The sequence below is a fragment of the Pogona vitticeps genome, chromosome 7 (assembly GCF_051106095.1).
Source record: "Pogona vitticeps strain Pit_001003342236 chromosome 7, PviZW2.1, whole genome shotgun sequence".
Classification (NCBI taxonomy): domain Eukaryota; kingdom Metazoa; phylum Chordata; class Lepidosauria; order Squamata; family Agamidae; genus Pogona; species Pogona vitticeps.
In genome coordinates this window covers 4,262,977-4,280,208 of record NC_135789.1, presented here as the reverse complement: position 1 = coordinate 4,280,208, position 17,232 = coordinate 4,262,977, and the positions used below count along the sequence as shown (strand labels likewise).

Below are 17,232 nucleotides of genomic sequence, written 5' to 3'. Positions count from 1 at the left end.
CTGGTCTTGAAAATCATCATCATCATCATCATCATCATCATCATCATCATCATCATCATCATCATTGCTCACTTTTAATTTGCAGGACTAAATCCAGCTATCCCAACTCAAGTAGACCCATTAAATGAATGAGATTTGTTGCATTAACTCTTGAGGAAGTCCTTGTTGGGTCTGCTGCGCTTTGGCCAGGATAGCTGCATTTTGCTCAGTGTTTGTTTGTTTTTTAACTTTTTGCTTTTAAAATTATTTCATTCTCTGTTCTCTTGGGATTGTGCTGCACCCTTGGGCAACAAGCAAATAAAATTACACCATGTCTTTTCAAAACATGTGAACCTCATTCAAGTTATAAAGGTGCTTTTGTCTAGGTTGGTGATTGGTACACGACAGCCCAAACACAGCATCATTCAGGGGCTCTTATACCTTTGTTACCTCAAATCTGCTTAACTGGAAATGGCAGGACTTGAACCCACCACCTTTTGCGCTATGTAAAGGAGCTACACCCTTTTGCTTTGTGTTGTGTTCTGCACTGTCAACTCACATCTGACTTGAAAACCCTGTTGAAGAGGTTTTTTTGCCATTGCCACACCTGCCCCCATTGAGTTTTCATGGCCATATGGGGATTTGAACCCAGGTCCCCAATGCCCTAATCTGTCACTCTACCCACCACACCACAATGGCTCCCACAAACATTGGCTTTAGCCATGGCAAAATAGCAGGGCGTATTTACATTTGCTAGGGAGAATGCTCTGTGAACACATGTGGAGGACTCCAGCTGTGCAAGAATATAGCAACTCCACTCTGGCTTTTCACCTGAACTTTACTTGATTCATCCAAAGTGCTGAAGCTCATCTTGAAAATGGTTAAGCACCCTGGACAGCTCCTGTAATTTTCATTGGAAACCTGGAGAAGATCCATCACCTCCCCCCAAAAACCCGCTACCTTCAGTGATGGACTTGCTGTATACTCTTTCTAGTATTTCCTTCAAGGTTGTTTTATCATGCTGTAATGTTCGCACTTTCCTGCCATTTCTCAGATTTAACTGCTTCCCGTTTCATTACAACCTACAATCAAACAAACACCATTATTTTTTACCTACAGGTCTAAGTTGGTCTGATAGACAGGATTAAGGGCTACGGTAGAACAAAATATATAGTAATCTGTCTTGTACAGAGTCAGACCTTGAGCCATCTAGTTCAGTTTGTCTACACCCGTGGGTTTTCACAATCTTTGACCCTGGATTTCATCTCCTTAAATCTTTGACCACGATGGCTTGGGCACCTGGGAGTAGAAATCCCATATATCAAGAGAACCAATGGATAAGAACCACAAGGCAGTCTTTTCCCAATCAGTTAGTACATCCTTCTGTTTAGAGAAGGCTGGGACGGAAGGTGAGAAGCAGGATGTAAGCTTGTCACTGAGTTACAATCCGTCCTCTCCATCTGAAATGCACAGAAATGAGAATTTTGGAAAACAAGGTTTCCCCAAAGTGTTTTAAATTGATAACTTTTAATTCTGCATATTTAATGTACGTGTGCATGGAATTTTATGCTAGAAATGAGAAGTAAGCAAGGAACCAAAGAAGTTTTGGAGACTGAGGGTTTTATTTGTGGGAAGGCGATCATCAGTCAACTACCCCATGCCACCCACAGATGCCACCAAGATGGGCAAAACCATCCCTTGAGGGAATCTATAATAAGACACAGCAAAAGGCTACATTTGTCTAGGGGAAATCCAGAGACCAGTGACCTCATGAAATTTTGACAGCAATCAGACACCGCTGTGGGTTGGTTTCCACCAACGCGCTAAACACACGATCTTTAAGTCAGCGTTTTTGAGCCGAGACCAACCCAGAGGGACCTCCGTTGTCACTCCGAAAGCTTTCCACTGAGGCGACTGAAGTTCCATTGTTCCAGATGCTGGTCAGTTTTTCCACCCTCTTCCCTACCCCTAAAATCCCCAGAGGAGAGAACACAGAGAACAGAAGGGTCATTTTCTTCCTGCCTCTCCCCCTTTTCTATGGGGGCCTTCACTTCCCATCTCAGACACTCCAAACAGACCTGGTCTGCCTTTGGCTAGAAAAGATCCAAGGGGGAAGGGAGGGGTAGATGAACCCTCAGCCATTTCCAGCCCCATGGGCTTTGTGGTATTAGTGTGGAAGCTGAAGTCCCATGTAGTATTAACTTCGGGTGCTGTTTGTTTATTGTGTGTTGCCTGTCAAAGTGCAGGAACCCAGCGCCCTGCTTACGTCTAGAACCTATGAGTGATCACTCTGTTGATTAAGGCAAAATAGACTGTTACAGTTTATTAACTCAGGAAATCCATGTGGGGGTAGTGCAGGAGGGGAAAATAATTTTTTTCTGTGGCATCAACCAAAGCCCTTCGGGCTGGCTTGCAGCTCTGCCTCTGTCTTGCTAAATGAACGAGCTGCCTAGCTTTTTCCTTTTCCCTCCTCTCTGCTTTTTCCTCTTGTGCTGTGCCTTTTCTAGATCAGAAGTCTAAGGTTTCTACTGATGCGTAAGTGGTTGGGAAAGCACTGGAAGAAACACTCTAATAAATGAATAAATAATAAATTGGAAGGTTGGGACACAGTCTCCTTTCCACGAGGTTTGTGCCTCCAGCTCAGACAAGGGGCTCCCTAGTTCCTCCATGTAAGACTAGAGACTGGCCTATTGACTCCCTTCCCGCGCCCTGTTTTCCCAGCATGCCGCTGGTGCAAGCCAGCTGTTTTCATCCCCTGCCAGCAGACACCAGCCACCGCCTCCCCCCAACTCGGCTTCGCGTCACACCCACATAAAAGCGGCAAGGATGTTACAAGGCGGCGGGACAACAAGGTCATTGTCTGGGAAGCTGCGGCTGCCTTCGGAGGCCAAGCACACACGCCAAAACAGACTGGCCGTGCCAAGCCGTGCGCTTCCTCCTCCTCCTCCTCTCCTATGTGCAGATTTTAGGATTTTCCTGGGTCTTCTCGAGCCCCTGTTGGGCCGGAAGGGCCAGCTCTGGGCCGCAATGGCAAGAGTCAGAGCTCTGTCTGTCTGGTTCACTGAGCAGGATCATCAAAACAAGACCCCACACTCCTCCTAGCAAAGATCTGACCACCACTGCATAAAGAGTTTACAGTAACAGTAATCATCATTATAACCATCATCATCATCTTAGAACTGCAGAGCTGGAAGGGATCCTAGGGATCAAGTCCATCCCTTGTCAAGAAGGCACAGTAGGGAATCGAACTCCCAACCTCTGGCTTTGCAGCAAGAGACCTAAACCTCTGATTTATCCAATAGAAGTTAGGATAACTCTTTCAATGATGCTTGGGAAATTTGCAGCCATGGTGGCTGGGGAATTTGGCAAGTGTAGTCTCCCCAAATTAACTTTCCCAACCTATGAGAATACTATGCAAGCAGGACTTAACTTAAAGCCTTGGTTTCCAGCCTGTGGGTCCCCTATGGGTCCAGAATCCCCCACTGTTAGCCAGAGCTGGCTGGAATTTCAGAGGACGGAAGTCTGGAAAGGGGCAGGGAGGGGGAAAATAGGCCATGTCTCTTTTAAATAGACTGAAGGCTTTCCAAAGGTCTTGTTCTCTTTCATGGAGGGACAGAAGACAGGTTGATAACTGAACCATGCCTCCTCCTTGGTCTGAAACAGCCTTCACCACCTTGACAGAGGTTCAGAATTGTGATTATAAACAAACCAACCCAAAATGAATCCAAGTTAAAGCCAGGTGGATCACGGAGGGAAGCCCTTTGTATTTCTATATTGCTCTAAAAATGAATACGTCCAAATCTTCATTGTGATTCTTTGAGGAACAACCCAGTTTTATGGGTTGTGAAGCATAGCGCTGAGCAGGCAAGTCACTGGGGCCCAGAAGCATGGGGTTTGTAATGTAGGAAGGGGCACCAAAGGTCACCTAGCCTAACACTCTGTAGAAAACCCACAGCTTCAGCATTCCTTGATAAGGTCACCAAATCTCTTATCTAAAAACTTCCACCAAAGGAGAGCCTACCATCCCTGCAAGGCGGTCTCATCCACTGTCGAACAGCTCTGATCATCAGGACACTCTTGCTAAGGTTTAGTCACAATGGCCTTTCCTGACGTTCAGGTCGGGTCCTACACTCTGGAACAGCAGAAAACAAAGAGCTTATTCACTTGGAAAGCTTGGGCTGAATCCCCTGGGGGGGGCGTGTTCCCCTTTGAGCCTCCCCAGACTTGAAAAGGGAAGACCTCTCCCCTCAGTCCCACCGCCCTCATTGACAGGCGCTCCTTTTGGGAACAGCCCTTCGTTACTCAGACCCTCAGTTCTGTGAAAAGGCAACGAGGACTGAGTAACTCGCTGGATCACTGTTTCACACAAGGGCTAATCTCGGTCTGGCCTTTGGTGTGCAAAACTGGCATTTGAATTGGCTTCTATCACTTTAGGAACTCCGGTGGGCTGAAATAGTTATGAATAAATGCCTTACATAATTTTAATGACAATTTCATGCTAGTTTGCCAGTGGGACTTGTTCAATTATGGATTCTCAAGACAGTTCTGAGTCAGCCACAGCCCCCCCCTTCCCCAGACAGAAAAAACAAAACAATTTCTTCCCCCTTTTGAATTACACCTCCCATTATGCCTGAGGTGGCACAACCATAGGCTAGGTAATTCAGAAAGCAGGGGTCAAACCTCAGTCCTCACCGATAGCTGTGGGTGCAACCCTACGGACAGCCGTATAAAGCACACTCTGCTCTCTTGCCCTGATCTGATCCCTTTCCGTGGTCATTCCCCTGGCCAAGTTTGTAGCCGGTGGCTACTGGGATCGCTTTTGGATTCTTCAAAGGCACCGCTACCCGGATGAGCCCCGATTTCAGCCGAGAACATGAAGAGGATGGGAATGTTTCAGAAAGCCCTTGGCCGAGAGGGAGCAAAGGTCAGATTTTTGCTCCCAAAGAACTTTCTTTCAAAGAGGGGGGCGAGGTTTAGAAGTGGGACACCAGCTTAGACCAGCAGTGTGGAAACCATTCAGTGCAAGATGGTTTGGGGGTGAAGGAAGGGTTCCCATGGTGACGAAGAATACAAACACAAGGGCTCCTCCCTACATCCTCTTCGCTCACAACAGCATTACAGTTGTTGCCTCTTCATGAAAATAATCTATCGATAGAATATAAAAATGTGTGACCCAGAGACGTTGGCATAAACACATAGGCCAGATTTGATATTGCCTTTATAGGAGAACGTAATTCCAGCAATCCCATTATGGCCCCAAACTGGAACTTAATGGTTTTCTACATTTGGTTGGTCACTCCACCACCTTCAGATTTAGACAAATGAAGAGTACAATAGCAGCCGCTTGAGATCTGTGGGGCTGCTTTGGGTCAAGAGTGTCTCCAAGCGGATCCCCTATATTGGTACGCTGGAGCGATACGGATGGAGAGGTAGTAGACATGACCAGACGCAGAGGCATCCTTTGCGCTCAGAAGCTGCTGCTCTGTTGGATTTCCCACCGTGCTCCAGAGGGGCACCACCTTAGGGACATTGTGGGTGATAAAAACGGAAACGGCCACCTCTGCTCCCAGCTGGCTAGCTCAAAGCGGGTACTGGAAAATGTATATTTTTAAAAAGAGGGACCCACAGGACATGTCAGTAGTGGCCCTTTAAGCCACCCGATTTCAGTTCCTGGCACATGAGGAATGAATGGCCCACAATGACATGGACTGTTGGTCTGAAATACACCTGGCTTAGGAAAAACTGTTTTTGGACAATAACCTCCAGAATCCCCAAGCTTTCCGTTCCCCTTAAACCTGGCAATTCCAGAATCTATTCTTCACAAAGTCGGACTTCACAAACACCGCAACCCAAGTGGGGAAAGGCGACGGAAAGGGATCCATATTCTATTTAAGGGGCATCATTCACTGCCAAAGAGGCACGCAGGAACAGTTCTTATGGGGCAGGCAGAGGGTACACAACACACACATGTATATACACACACAGCATCTCCAAGGATCATTTTTCCTCCCGATAAGTCACCGGCCTCCAACCTATTCCTGTCGGGAGGTTGCTGTAAACAACAAAGAGTAGCGAGCCTGTGCCACGCAGAGGCAAGTCCAGATAAAAATAACATGTGGAAATAGGTTTCACAGCTGCTCGTGTGCATGTCCAAGGATGGAAGTGATGGAGGACGGGGGCAGAGAGAGAGGGTGTGTGTGTGTGTGTGTGTGTGTGTGTGTGTGTGTGTGTGTGTGTGTGTGTGTGTGTGTGGTGTGTGTGTGTGTGTGTGTGTGTGTGTGTGTGTGTGTGAGAGAGAGAGAGAGAGAGAGAGAGAGAGAGAGAGAGAGATTTTCCTCCCGTTCAACCCAAACAGGGGAGCTACACTTCAGAAAGCTCTCTTGTGTTGCTCTGCCTGGGCCGTGGGGATTTACGGAGACAACCAGCTGGGAGAGGGTTGGGATGGCCAGCTTCCCCCAGAGAGATTGAGCAGCACCATTAAATCCAGCAAAATACCAGGCATTTAGGATTTTCTTTTTATTACATCATTTGCCACCAAAGGGAGGAGGGAGCCACTCTGAACCCCACCCCCCACCCCACCAAAGCCTTGGGCTGTTTCTGGGGTGACTAAACTTGGAACTTTCTGGAAAGACCCCGGAAGAAGCCGTGGCAGTCACGGCCCTCCTCCTTTGGCCTTGCACATGCACACTCTGGAAACCGCCTCGCTCTGCCTCTGCCTCTCCACCATCACTGACAGGGCCAGGGAGCAGTGTCAAGAAATCACAGCCCTGTTGCCAGTGGAGGAGGTCAAGACATCACAGAAATATGGGCCAGGATGATGGCTAGAAGGAACCCCCCCTTCTTTGAAGATGCACCCACTAGAGCAGCATCCAAGAGAACCGGTCACCTCCTTCGGCATCCATAACAAGGGGCATTTTGATATAACTGAAAGGACCGCTCTGCCTGCCCACAGGAGGAGGACTCCAACATCTTTACTTATGCAAAAGGAAAGAGAAACTGTACTAAACTTAACTGATCTCGTGGCACAGGAACCAAAAGGTGCCCTTCAAGGACATTACTGCTCAGTCGAGGGATCCATGCGGAATAGATGGGGGATTTATTGAAGTCACCTTCCGACTGACTGAAGACTCTTGATGCTCCTGAAAAACAGCCATTGCTCCTCTCCTCTCCCCTCTCTTTCTGCCTACGTACCCCCTCCCCGCCAAGATCACACCTTTTACATCCTGCATCCTTCTGGATAAACAGCTGGCTCTAACCATCGCTCCCCGAGAGAGTAGGAACCCCAGTTCTTGCATGTGCACTGAAAATATGATAAAAGAGGAAAAGGGGGGGGGGAAATGCACCATGTTCAGTGTTTTGTCATCCTAATGGTGAATACATACAAGAGGATAATAGCAAGCCTAAGGAAGACTTAAGGGTGAGGTGAAACCCAGCTGTTGCTGTTGCTGGCAGTGGGTCTTGGGCTGTTATTTTTTTGGGGGGGGTCCAGCTTCATAGGACTCCATCAGCTGGTGCCTCTTTTGGCCTCAGGGCCCCAATCCGTTCCATGTTTGCTCCGTCACGCCTCTCCTTCCGTGCCCCCCCAGGGGTCTTTAAGGGGCCCTGGATGCTTCGTGCGTTGCCAGGATTGCAGACAGCTTTGAAAATTTGACCCCCGTCCTTTTCTGGGCTACAGTTCACGGTGGGTGAATGTTTCATTTTCTCTTCCGGGGTGCGAACAGATTTTTGGAAACAGGTTTTCAAGTATGAATGACACTTGCAGCAGAAGACGACCTTCAGAAAGCAGGATGCGGGCCGAAAGGAACGAGTTTGTTTCTTGGTCACGTCTTGGGAGTTTTGTTTTCGTCGGTGGTGGTGTGTTTTTTTGTTTGTTTGTTTAATTAAAAATAAAAAATAAAAATGGAGGCTTGGCTGTCGCTCAGAGAGTCCAACTGGCTTGGATGAGATAACGGTGCAACCGAACGCGTAACCAAAAATAAACACCCCTTTCCCCAAAAGTTCTCTCTTCTACCTCCTTTGCTTCCTCCCTGCTTTTCCCCCCTCCCATCCCCTCCCCACAAAAATATAAAAAGCAATAAGTTTACAAAAATAGAAAATAATTACAGCAATAGCCAGGGAGGCGGAGGGAAGAGAGAGGGAAGGGAGGGGGGAGAGGCGGAGGGAGGGAGGGGGGCAGAGCGGCGCCCGCTTTATTTGGCTGAGCACTGTAATACGGTGGGGTTGTTCAGAGCGTCCTCCACCAAATGCAGTTCTTGGCGGTCAACGATGACATCTCTTATGCAGCCGACGTAGCCGGTGCTGTAGGCTTTGGGGAGCTTGTGGGACACGCCGAGCTTCTCTAGGCCTCCTACGAAAGAGAAGATGGGGACAGATCAGAGAGAAACCTCTCCTGCCTGGTGGCTACTAAAAACAGGAGCACATCCTCACCTTCTTTCAACCCATGGGCCCAAAGTCAGTTTATGGGGTTGCAGGGGTGCATAATCGATGGGTTCTCTCTCACAGCACCCACTAGCTAATGGTTTGACCACCGCTAGCCCTGATATCTGACCCTAGGATGTCGGGCTGAAGGTCTTAGTAAAAATGAACAAAGTAGATATGAACTGCTGGAGAGCTCAGTGGTTTAGATATCTGGCTGCAGAGCCAGAGGTTAGGAGTTTGATTCCCCACTGGGCCTCCTTGACAGGGGCTGGACTGGATGATCCTCGGGGTCCCTTCCAGCTTTGCCATTCTAAGATTATTAATATTCTAAGATCATCCCATAAGAGTCTCCTCTTTGTCCTAGATCAACCAAACAAACGTGGCCCTCTGACGTCACTGAGAATATCACAGATGGGTCAGAGGCTCCAACTCTTAAGCACCAAAGGTGCAGTTAGTTCCACCTTGGATAGGCTGACCTGCTGTTCCCATTATTCCAATGGGAACTGTAATCTCAGGAATCTGGGGAGGCTCTTGGAAGGCCAGGGAGAATGCTGACAGGCCAGTGGCGACTCACCCAGCCAAAGGGCTCCGTCTGTGTCCAGCTGCGTTGCTCCCAGAGGGGAGGAGCCCGTGATGGGGGCTTCGTTGCCGACCTGCAGGGAGCCTTCCCGATGCACTCTGCCAGAAAAGGGACACAGACACACATTCAACCAAAGAGTCCAGACAAGTCCTGCTGAAGGGAAGGGCATCTGCGGGTGTGTGTGTGTGTGTGTGTGTGTCCAGAAAACAGGTTCTGCCACCTTATAACAGGTCACTCATTTCCCATAAGCTTGGCAAGTGGCGCTGTGTACCACTTAGTCCTATTGCCTTTCTGGCAAGACCACACAGGGCTTTTGTTTGTTTGTTTTAAATAAAAATAAAAATGCTCCCCAATTAGATAGAGAAGTTGGAAACATCATAACTTCTGCAAAATGAGGATTTGTATAACATATCTCATTGTTTTAATTATTAAAATCTCATTTTCTCTCTGTCTAATCCACCCTCTTGGTACTTAGCTCATTTCACATTTACCTTCTTCCCTAAAGGTGTATACATTTCTACACACTATATTTAATTGGGGGTTTTTTAATGCAACAGTTTATCGTGTTTTAAACTGTTTTTTTTTTAAAGAAAATAATCCATCGGTGGCCTTGGGAGAAATGTAATAAAATAAAAACCTATATCCCACGGATTTGAAGTAGACCACAATTGCAGAAGGCTCACTGCCCAGTAAAATGTGTTAGTCTTTAATGTCCCGCAGGATGCATTGTTACTGTTTCTTCTCTCTCATGTTTGGGCTTATGTCTACCTTTATATGGATCAACACAAATGGTGCTTGGGTAAAAATAAGGCAAACACACATACATATATATTTTGCTTCCTATTTTTTAATACAAGCTCTTTTGAAAATGACCAGTAGCAAACTGGGTGGGGGAGAAGGTAGACTGGCATGACCACCTCTTGCTCCCCGGCCACCCCCAGAGGGGACCCCCCCCTTCTAAAATTACCCTGCCGATCAGCAAGTCTTGTAGGGAGAGCTATATAACAAAGTAGAGCAGAAGAACTCCTCTCTGTTTTTCAGCACCTGGACCAAGATGGGGGGAGGGGGTGCACACGGCACGAGTCCTCCTCAGGCAGCAAAACCTCTGGGAGCCCGCCTGCTACTCTGTCTTAAGGAAGATCTCCCCTGGCCTTAATAAAAATCCACAGAGAGAGAGGGGGGGGGGGAGCAGGTCTGGCCGACAGAGTCACCGGTGGTGTTACGGTAGGGAAAAGGGAACTTTGGTCTGTTCCTCCACCTCGTGACTTCCTCCTTCATGCCCGGAGTGGACAAGTCTAGGCATGAAACACGGATGATTGCAGCCCGGCTGCCATGACTCATTCATGGGGCTTTTTCTTTCTCTCTCTCTCTCTCCCCCCTCTCCATACTTTCTTTCTTGGTGGTCAGCCAAGTGCTGCAAGACAGAGATCAACTCGAGCTGTGAAAAGCGAGTACACTTTGCTTGCTTCAGCTCATTTTGTGGAGGAGGAAGGGGCTCAGCCAACAAAGGGAATAAACAAACAAACAAATAAAAGGGTGTGTTTCGCCTGGAGTCAGGGCTAAGGTACAGGCTGTCCCAAGACTCTGCGCTGCCTGAAGCATAGTAACTAAAACCAGCAGTCTGATTTTGACAGCTAAGCATAAGATACCTGAAAACGTTTCTTTTCTCCCTCACTGGAGGGAAAGAAAATACACCAAGAGGAGGAAATGAAATTGCCGGGCAGCGGATGGCCCTGTTATGACACCCAGAATCGCTGCCTGAGGCAGGATGACCTCAGCTCGCTTAAGGGCAGGTTTGCCAGTTTGACAGGAAGACACTAACGTGGGATAAGGATGAGCTGCGCGCCCTAGTTTGCATATAAAAGACTCCATGTTCAACCTTCAAGATCTCCAGCTAAAAGATTTCAAGCAGGAAGGCTGAGAGGTGGGATTTCCCCTTGCAAGTTATTCCTCCCAGGACAGCTAACCAGTCAGCTAGATGAACCCATGGTGCGTAAGGCAGGTTCCTGGATTCGTATAACAAAACAAGCAGACCGAGAGAGGTGTTCAGAGGACAAACCTGAACACTGACCAGTAAGCACAGTGCAACTCTCCCAGATTAGTTCTACTTTGGCATGTTCAGTGTCTCAGGTAGCAGAACTCTCTGCTACCAGAAAGCTAGCATGTCAGGGAGAAAGGTTCGGGCTTGATGTGCTGTCTTTCTACATGAAGGGGATTTTGGGGCAAAGAACATGAGCACTGTGCATACACACCTTGCCAAAGACATCACCCACTACGTCCCCATTTCTCATACTATGGATCAACTCCTACTCCAGGCTATTGACTTGGAGAACTGTAAACTTAAGGACTGGGAACTTGAGACTGATCTGGGGTGTGACAGACAAGAGGCACAGGGATGTAATTTACCACAGTACTTTTCCAACTCCCACGATGACAAGCAAGTTTCAGTGAATGCTGTTTTGCAACCGACTGGTGTGGTTTGCCATGAGAAAGGACCTCCAGTCAAATTCCCTCTCCTGCAACACGGGGAGCTGACTTATCATCCCATCTCCACACTGCCTGTTTCAACTGGTGGCCTTTCAGAGAGGGGATTTCCCAACCCCTTTAGTCAGAGATGCCAGGACTTGAACCTGCCACTCTTTGCATGAGGACCAGGTCCTCCATCACCAAAAAGGAGTTAGAAAACATTGCTCACTGCATACACACACACACACACAAATTTATGTTTGAACACAAAGCAAGACGCACAGAAGCCCACCTAAAAGCTTTGATCTGGATCCACTGGTTCGTGTTGACGGGGACCGTGGAGCGTAGGACCACCGGCTTGGAGCCGAGATCGTAAGTCATCTGCACCCGTCCGTCCACGATCGCCAGGGCGATGTAGTCCGAGCGGTCCAGAGCCTTTCCGCTCCACAGGATGAGGCCTTGCGTGGCTTCCGTCTTGATGCTCAGCTCAAAGTGATTTGACTGCAGGGCCTTCTCACTGCACCCAGAGGAAAAGTGGAGAGCGTCAGTTCTGGAGACCGGGGAAGCTTCCCCTTTCCGTGCCCGCACAATGGGGCTGAGCTACACCCTTGGCGGACGAACCGCTAGCCTTGGAGCCCAGTTCCCTCTGGAGCCACAATGAAGGGACAAACCTCTGTGCCTTGATGGGAACAAGGGGCACCCCATCTATATTATCCGAGGCGGGAGAGTTACAGGAGACACCCCCTCACCTGCAGAAGGAGGTGAAAATCACCTTCTGAAAAATGCTCAAAAGGGATGCCCCATTTCTCCCATGGACTCTGGATGATAAGGGGATTAAAGATGTCTTGCCTCAACCCGTTTTCTTCCTCTATAGGACCCTCGAAAGATTAGAGGTGTACCAGCTTCTAATGTGGCATATCAGCCAACAAGAACTACTAGATAGCTTTGGCTGCAGAGCCAGAAGATGGGAGTTCAAACCCCCCCCCCCCCGCCAACTTGACAGGAGCTGGACTTCATGATCCAGAGGCTCCCTTCCAGCTCTGCCATTCTAAGATTCTAAGATTATGGAATCCCATTTGATTCAAGCTCAGGCCCAGCCTTGCCTATGTATCAAGCCCTCACAATTCCAATGGGGGGAAGAAGGCAACTGCCCACAAGCCCACAGAAGGGTTATGCGCCAGGGGAAAGGTTTTTCAGATTTTCACTGACACAAAGACACACAGGTACCACACAAGTACCACATGAGAGGACAACACACAGAACCATGACAACAGAACAGAAAAGCTTCCATTCCCCAACAGACACGAGCTAGAAACAGAACGGCCCGTGGCTGTTGGTGGAGTCCACATTAAATGAACGAGGAGGAGGGACAAGAGGAGAAGAATTCAGTGTCATTCAATGGCTCTCCTGTAGAGTTCAGACTAGCCATGGGCCATAAGATCTCCAAGTAAGGGTTTGGAAAAGTTCTTTTCTGCCAGCTTTGTTTCTCAAAAATCAGAAACAAAAACCTTCCTCTGTGTTTCGAGGGGTGAATCCCACTGACTGGATCTTCTTTTCAGCCTCATCTTGAACAGTGATCGGGAGGATGTGGGATTTGACAAAGCAGCAGATAAGAGGAGAGAAAATAAACACCGGCAGACCCCCCCCCATTTCCCTCCCACCCCCACGCCCCAAAACCAACCACAACGGGTTGGACCACATGTTATTTTGTCATTTTCCGGGCCCTGGGTTGTGGAAACATAAGGTTGGGATGGCGAAGCGGTCATGCACAAGAGCAAAGCAGAATGCAAAAAAGACAAAGAGGATGTCAGCAGCTGCAGCAACATCTGGACGGGAGAGGCACATGTGTTGAGACTCACCTGATATCCATCGGGTAGTCCAGAGCATCAGGACTTAGAAGCAGGAAGAAAGGGGAGGCATGCAGTAAGCGCTTGTGGCAAACGGTGAACCAGAAGAAGGCACAAGGGGGGGGGGGGAGTGGCTAGTCCCTGTGAAATGGGAGTGATCCCAGCAGCTTTCTCACCAGGTACAAACCTGGGATCTCCTGAATGAGAAATTTAGTCCCACTCGGGAGAACTACGGGGTTGCTGCCCACTCTTAAACTGGTTCCCAAGGGCCAATCGTCAGAGAAAGAAATGAGAGGGAACAGCGAAGCCTCTTGATAAGCCTCCTTTTACCTCCATTCCACTTCCAAACAATAACAGCTGTCTTCTCCCAGATTCATTACATGATCAAGCACCTGGGGTATGAAGGATTAAGGCCCTTTTGCCATTTTGTCGATGAGGGGCCCCTGATACACCTTCTTTCCATCCCATAGTATGTGTGCCTCCCTGTCTGCTCAGAGCAACCTCTAGAATTAGCCTTGGCTTAGCCAAGGGCATGCGTAGGGCAAGAGGTTAAACCAAGGGTAGGCGCAAGTGAGAAAGCCAGAAAAAAAGCCCCCTCGTTAAGCAGGGGCCCTGTTTCGTCCCCAGAGAAGGGATTGCCTCTACAACAGTGTCTTCAGGATGCAAGCATGCATTGTCCTAAACGAAGTCCAGGGTTTCCAGGAAAGGTACGTGCCTGAACCTCTCTGCCCATGTAGAACGAGGGTGATGGTTTCGGGGGGGGGGGGAGGGAAACCCACGCAAACGCTCTCTGAAACAGCCTGGGGCGCCTCCCCTTAGGCGGGCATCCATTCTCCTTTTATCAGAATATAAGGGGACCTGGCTGTTGTAACCCATTTCAATTCCAGCGACATAGCAGAGGTCTGTTATTTCTTTTCCCTGGAGCCGGGGATTCAAAGTCTGGAGCTATAGCTTTTAATAGTAAAGACTGTATGGACAGTCTTAACCCCTTCAAAAGCTGGGTCATGACTCTCGAGCAATCCAGCTCAGTGTGATGGTCTGGAGACTAACTTCTTTTTTTTTCCCCCCACCTCCATATTTTCTTCAAAAATATATATATTTTGCAAACAGCCCCACCCCCCCACCTTCAACACCCAGTGGATGGTCAACAGACTGGAAAATTTCTCTTTTGCCTTCTTGGTGTATTTCAGAACTTTTGACACGAACGGAGAGAAAACACCCCCACTCTTTTAGGCCTGACTGTCAACAATTCAGTTTCTGTGTATCTGTATATCCAAACAGGTGGACACATAACGTTTCGGTAATTTGCATAGGATGCAAGATTTGGAGTATCTGCACAGATTGTAACAACAGAAGTGAAACTGTCTGTGTTTCACTGGACCAGCTTTGTCAAAATTAAGACAGAGAGAGAAAAGAGAGAGAGAGAGAGGTAGAAAAGCCACTGTGGGATCTCTAGAAAGGCCCCAAACACATGCATATAAATGTATCAAGTCAGAGGCTTCAAAAACTTTAGTCTTCATTCAACTCACTAGTCCTCATGGGAATCTTTCCTACAACAATATACGGACCTTTGCCAATGGGGTGCCATTTCAACTTTGCCAGAGGATCCTTTTGCCAGCAAAGATCTGTCAGTGCAAACCCAGATGCCACCCCACGTGGGCTCTGTCTGGATCTAAAGCCACCAAGGTTTGGCCTAGTACAGAACTCAGGAAGAAGGACGAGAACCTGGTTTCCATCTGTGTAGAAAGCCCAACCAAGTGCACAAAAAAGTGTGAAGTGAAGGTGTGATTGTCCCCTCCAGGGCTTCTGGTTCCTTCCCTCACTTTCTCCCCTTACTCCTAAGTGAGTCCCAAGTGAACCACAGTGGGGGACACGGAGAGACGTGGTGTGCCGGCTAGTGGCAGGATGGCTGGCGTGAGGAGGGGATGACAAAACGGGGTGTGGGTGAGAAAGGAGATCTACTTACGCTGGAATCTCATTGGTCAGTTGGCTTGAAAGCAAAGGAACAGAGACAAAGACAGGAGAGAGAAGTAAAGAGACCGACAGACAACACCAGAGAGTTTAGAAACACACAACGTTCCTCGGAGGGGAGGGGCCCTGGAAAGCGGAGGTGGGGGAAAGAGGCTGATCAACCAAAACACAGAACCTCTCTGAAATCCCCAAATAGAGAACACCCACAAGAAACCCCAGCCCTGGACAGACGTGGCAAAGAAGCCAAGACTCGAGACACAGAAAAACAAGAACCACAAGACAAGGAAATGCATACAATGGTTGGTGGGCAGACACAATGTCCAGGATGAGGAGGGAACAAACGTTAGAAGCCTTTCATTTTTATTTTTTGGGGGGGATTACAATTCCCAGAATCCCCCAGTCAGCGTGGCCACTGGTTGTGTTGGCTAGGGATTCTGTGGAGACACCATTGGAAAAAAAAAAAGGAAGAACTTCCCAAGGTTCCCACAGAAGGAGCGTTGCATGCCAGATGCTTTATATTCCCTCTGCCAATAGCCGAACGTAACATCTGCATGGAAAGGTACTGCATGTGTCAACAGTAGATGCTGGATACAAGAAGGGAGGAAAGGCCACCCTCCGCCCACCCTCCAGATGAGCTTCCCAGAAGCATTCCACTGGTCTTTTGTTGGAAAATGCAAAACTGGGGATGTTATGGACACTGGGAAGTCATTTTGTACATGAATACCAAAGGGACTGGATTCTCCAGTTTGGACCTCTGCAAGGCACCGTGGCACCAGTGAAGGCGGCTAGGAGTGCATAGCTCCTGTCTCCGGTATGGCTTCTAAAATTCTTCCCAGACAATTTAACTCACTGGGATTGAAAGGCTGCGACCTCTGGCTTTAAGGAACCAGAGGATGTTGGGGCCAGAAGGGCTGAGGAACCCATTAACTCGGCCTTCTGCTTCAGCCCACCTTAGACCCCCCCCCCACTTCGCCAATCAAAAAACTGAATGCTGGAATCTGGAGCTTCTCAAGGGTAACCCACTGGTTTGAAGGATGTTCCACATGGCTCTAGAACATCAGCCATGCTGCAACTTATGGCGTAGAGCAACTATTTCCTCCCTAGCATGCTCCCTATCACAAAGAATGGGGTGCCTGGAATTAGGTACCCCACTCGCCTTTAAAGCTTGTGAAATGGCAACAGCAGGAGCTTAGACATCATTGGGAGAGAGCCAGAGATTCGCCTAATGAACGGGAGCTTCTACACCCCAAACCTGGCCTCCAGATTCCCTAGCCCAAATTAAGATGCCTTACCTCTTGGTTACAGCATTGTGGTATTCAATGTACGTCCTGCCATTGAAGGCGATGGCTTCAGAGTCCCCTGCAGCCTTCTCAATGAGGACTAGAAGGAAAAAAGCGAATAGCTGAAGCAGCCACGTTCTGCTCCGTGGCTCTCCATATGGGCCACAGGTAACAGCGCGTGGGATAGTGCAACCCCTTGTCTTTGAAGCCAGATCCCTCCCCCATCCTCGAGAGCAATGACTCCCAACCTTGGGTGCCCAGACGTTCTTAAGATTCCAACTCCCAGAGATCCTGGCCAGCCCAGCGAGTGGGGAAGTTTTAGTCCAAGAACCTCTGGGGACCCCAGGGTTGGGAAGCTCTGCTCTCGAGGGCCACCGCCTCACCTTTCTCACAGTGGGCCCCAAAGAAGCCTCTCTGGCAGGTGCACTCGTAGCCCTCCATGCGGGGGTGGCACATCCCCCCGTTCTGGCAGGGGCTGGGTTTCTGAGTGCACGGGTGGGAGCGGAAGGTGGAGATCTCCAGGGCGCTTCGGATGTTCTCTTCCCTCAGCACCGGGATGCCTTTGATGGAAATCTGAGCAGTTGGGAAGAAAAGGGAAAGAAGCCAGCATTTACGAGACATTTCATTATCACTATTATTCTCAAGGACTGGGAAAACTTCCCTGCAATATGAGAAATCCGTTATTCTTCCA

At 48.7% G+C, this 17,232-nt stretch overlaps 1 protein-coding gene across 7 annotated transcripts in view; it reads right to left on the bottom strand.

Moving 5' to 3' along the window:
- Positions 1-1,582: 1,582 nt before the first annotated feature.
- The window catches only part of AGRN (agrin), a 192,721-nt gene continuing 177,071 nt past the window's right edge, over positions 1,583-17,232 (bottom strand). For 3 of the 7 annotated variants that reach the window (XM_078379240.1, XM_078379241.1, XM_078379243.1), the window contains 7 exons: positions 16,925-17,114; positions 16,554-16,641; positions 15,257-15,280; positions 13,303-13,335; positions 11,736-11,960; positions 8,972-9,075; positions 1,583-8,326 (listed from right to left, as the gene is read on the bottom strand). In XM_078379240.1, coding sequence (XP_078235366.1) covers positions 8,169-8,326; positions 8,972-9,075; positions 11,736-11,960; positions 13,303-13,335; positions 15,257-15,280; positions 16,554-16,641; positions 16,925-17,114 — 822 coding nt within the window. In that variant the 3' untranslated portion in view covers positions 1,583-8,168. The remainder of the gene's footprint in view (positions 8,327-8,971; positions 9,076-11,735; positions 11,961-13,302; positions 13,336-15,256; positions 15,281-16,553; positions 16,642-16,924; positions 17,115-17,232) is intronic. The other 4 variants (XM_020782252.3, XM_020782254.3, XM_072977602.2 and 1 more) reach the window with 2 other exon arrangements.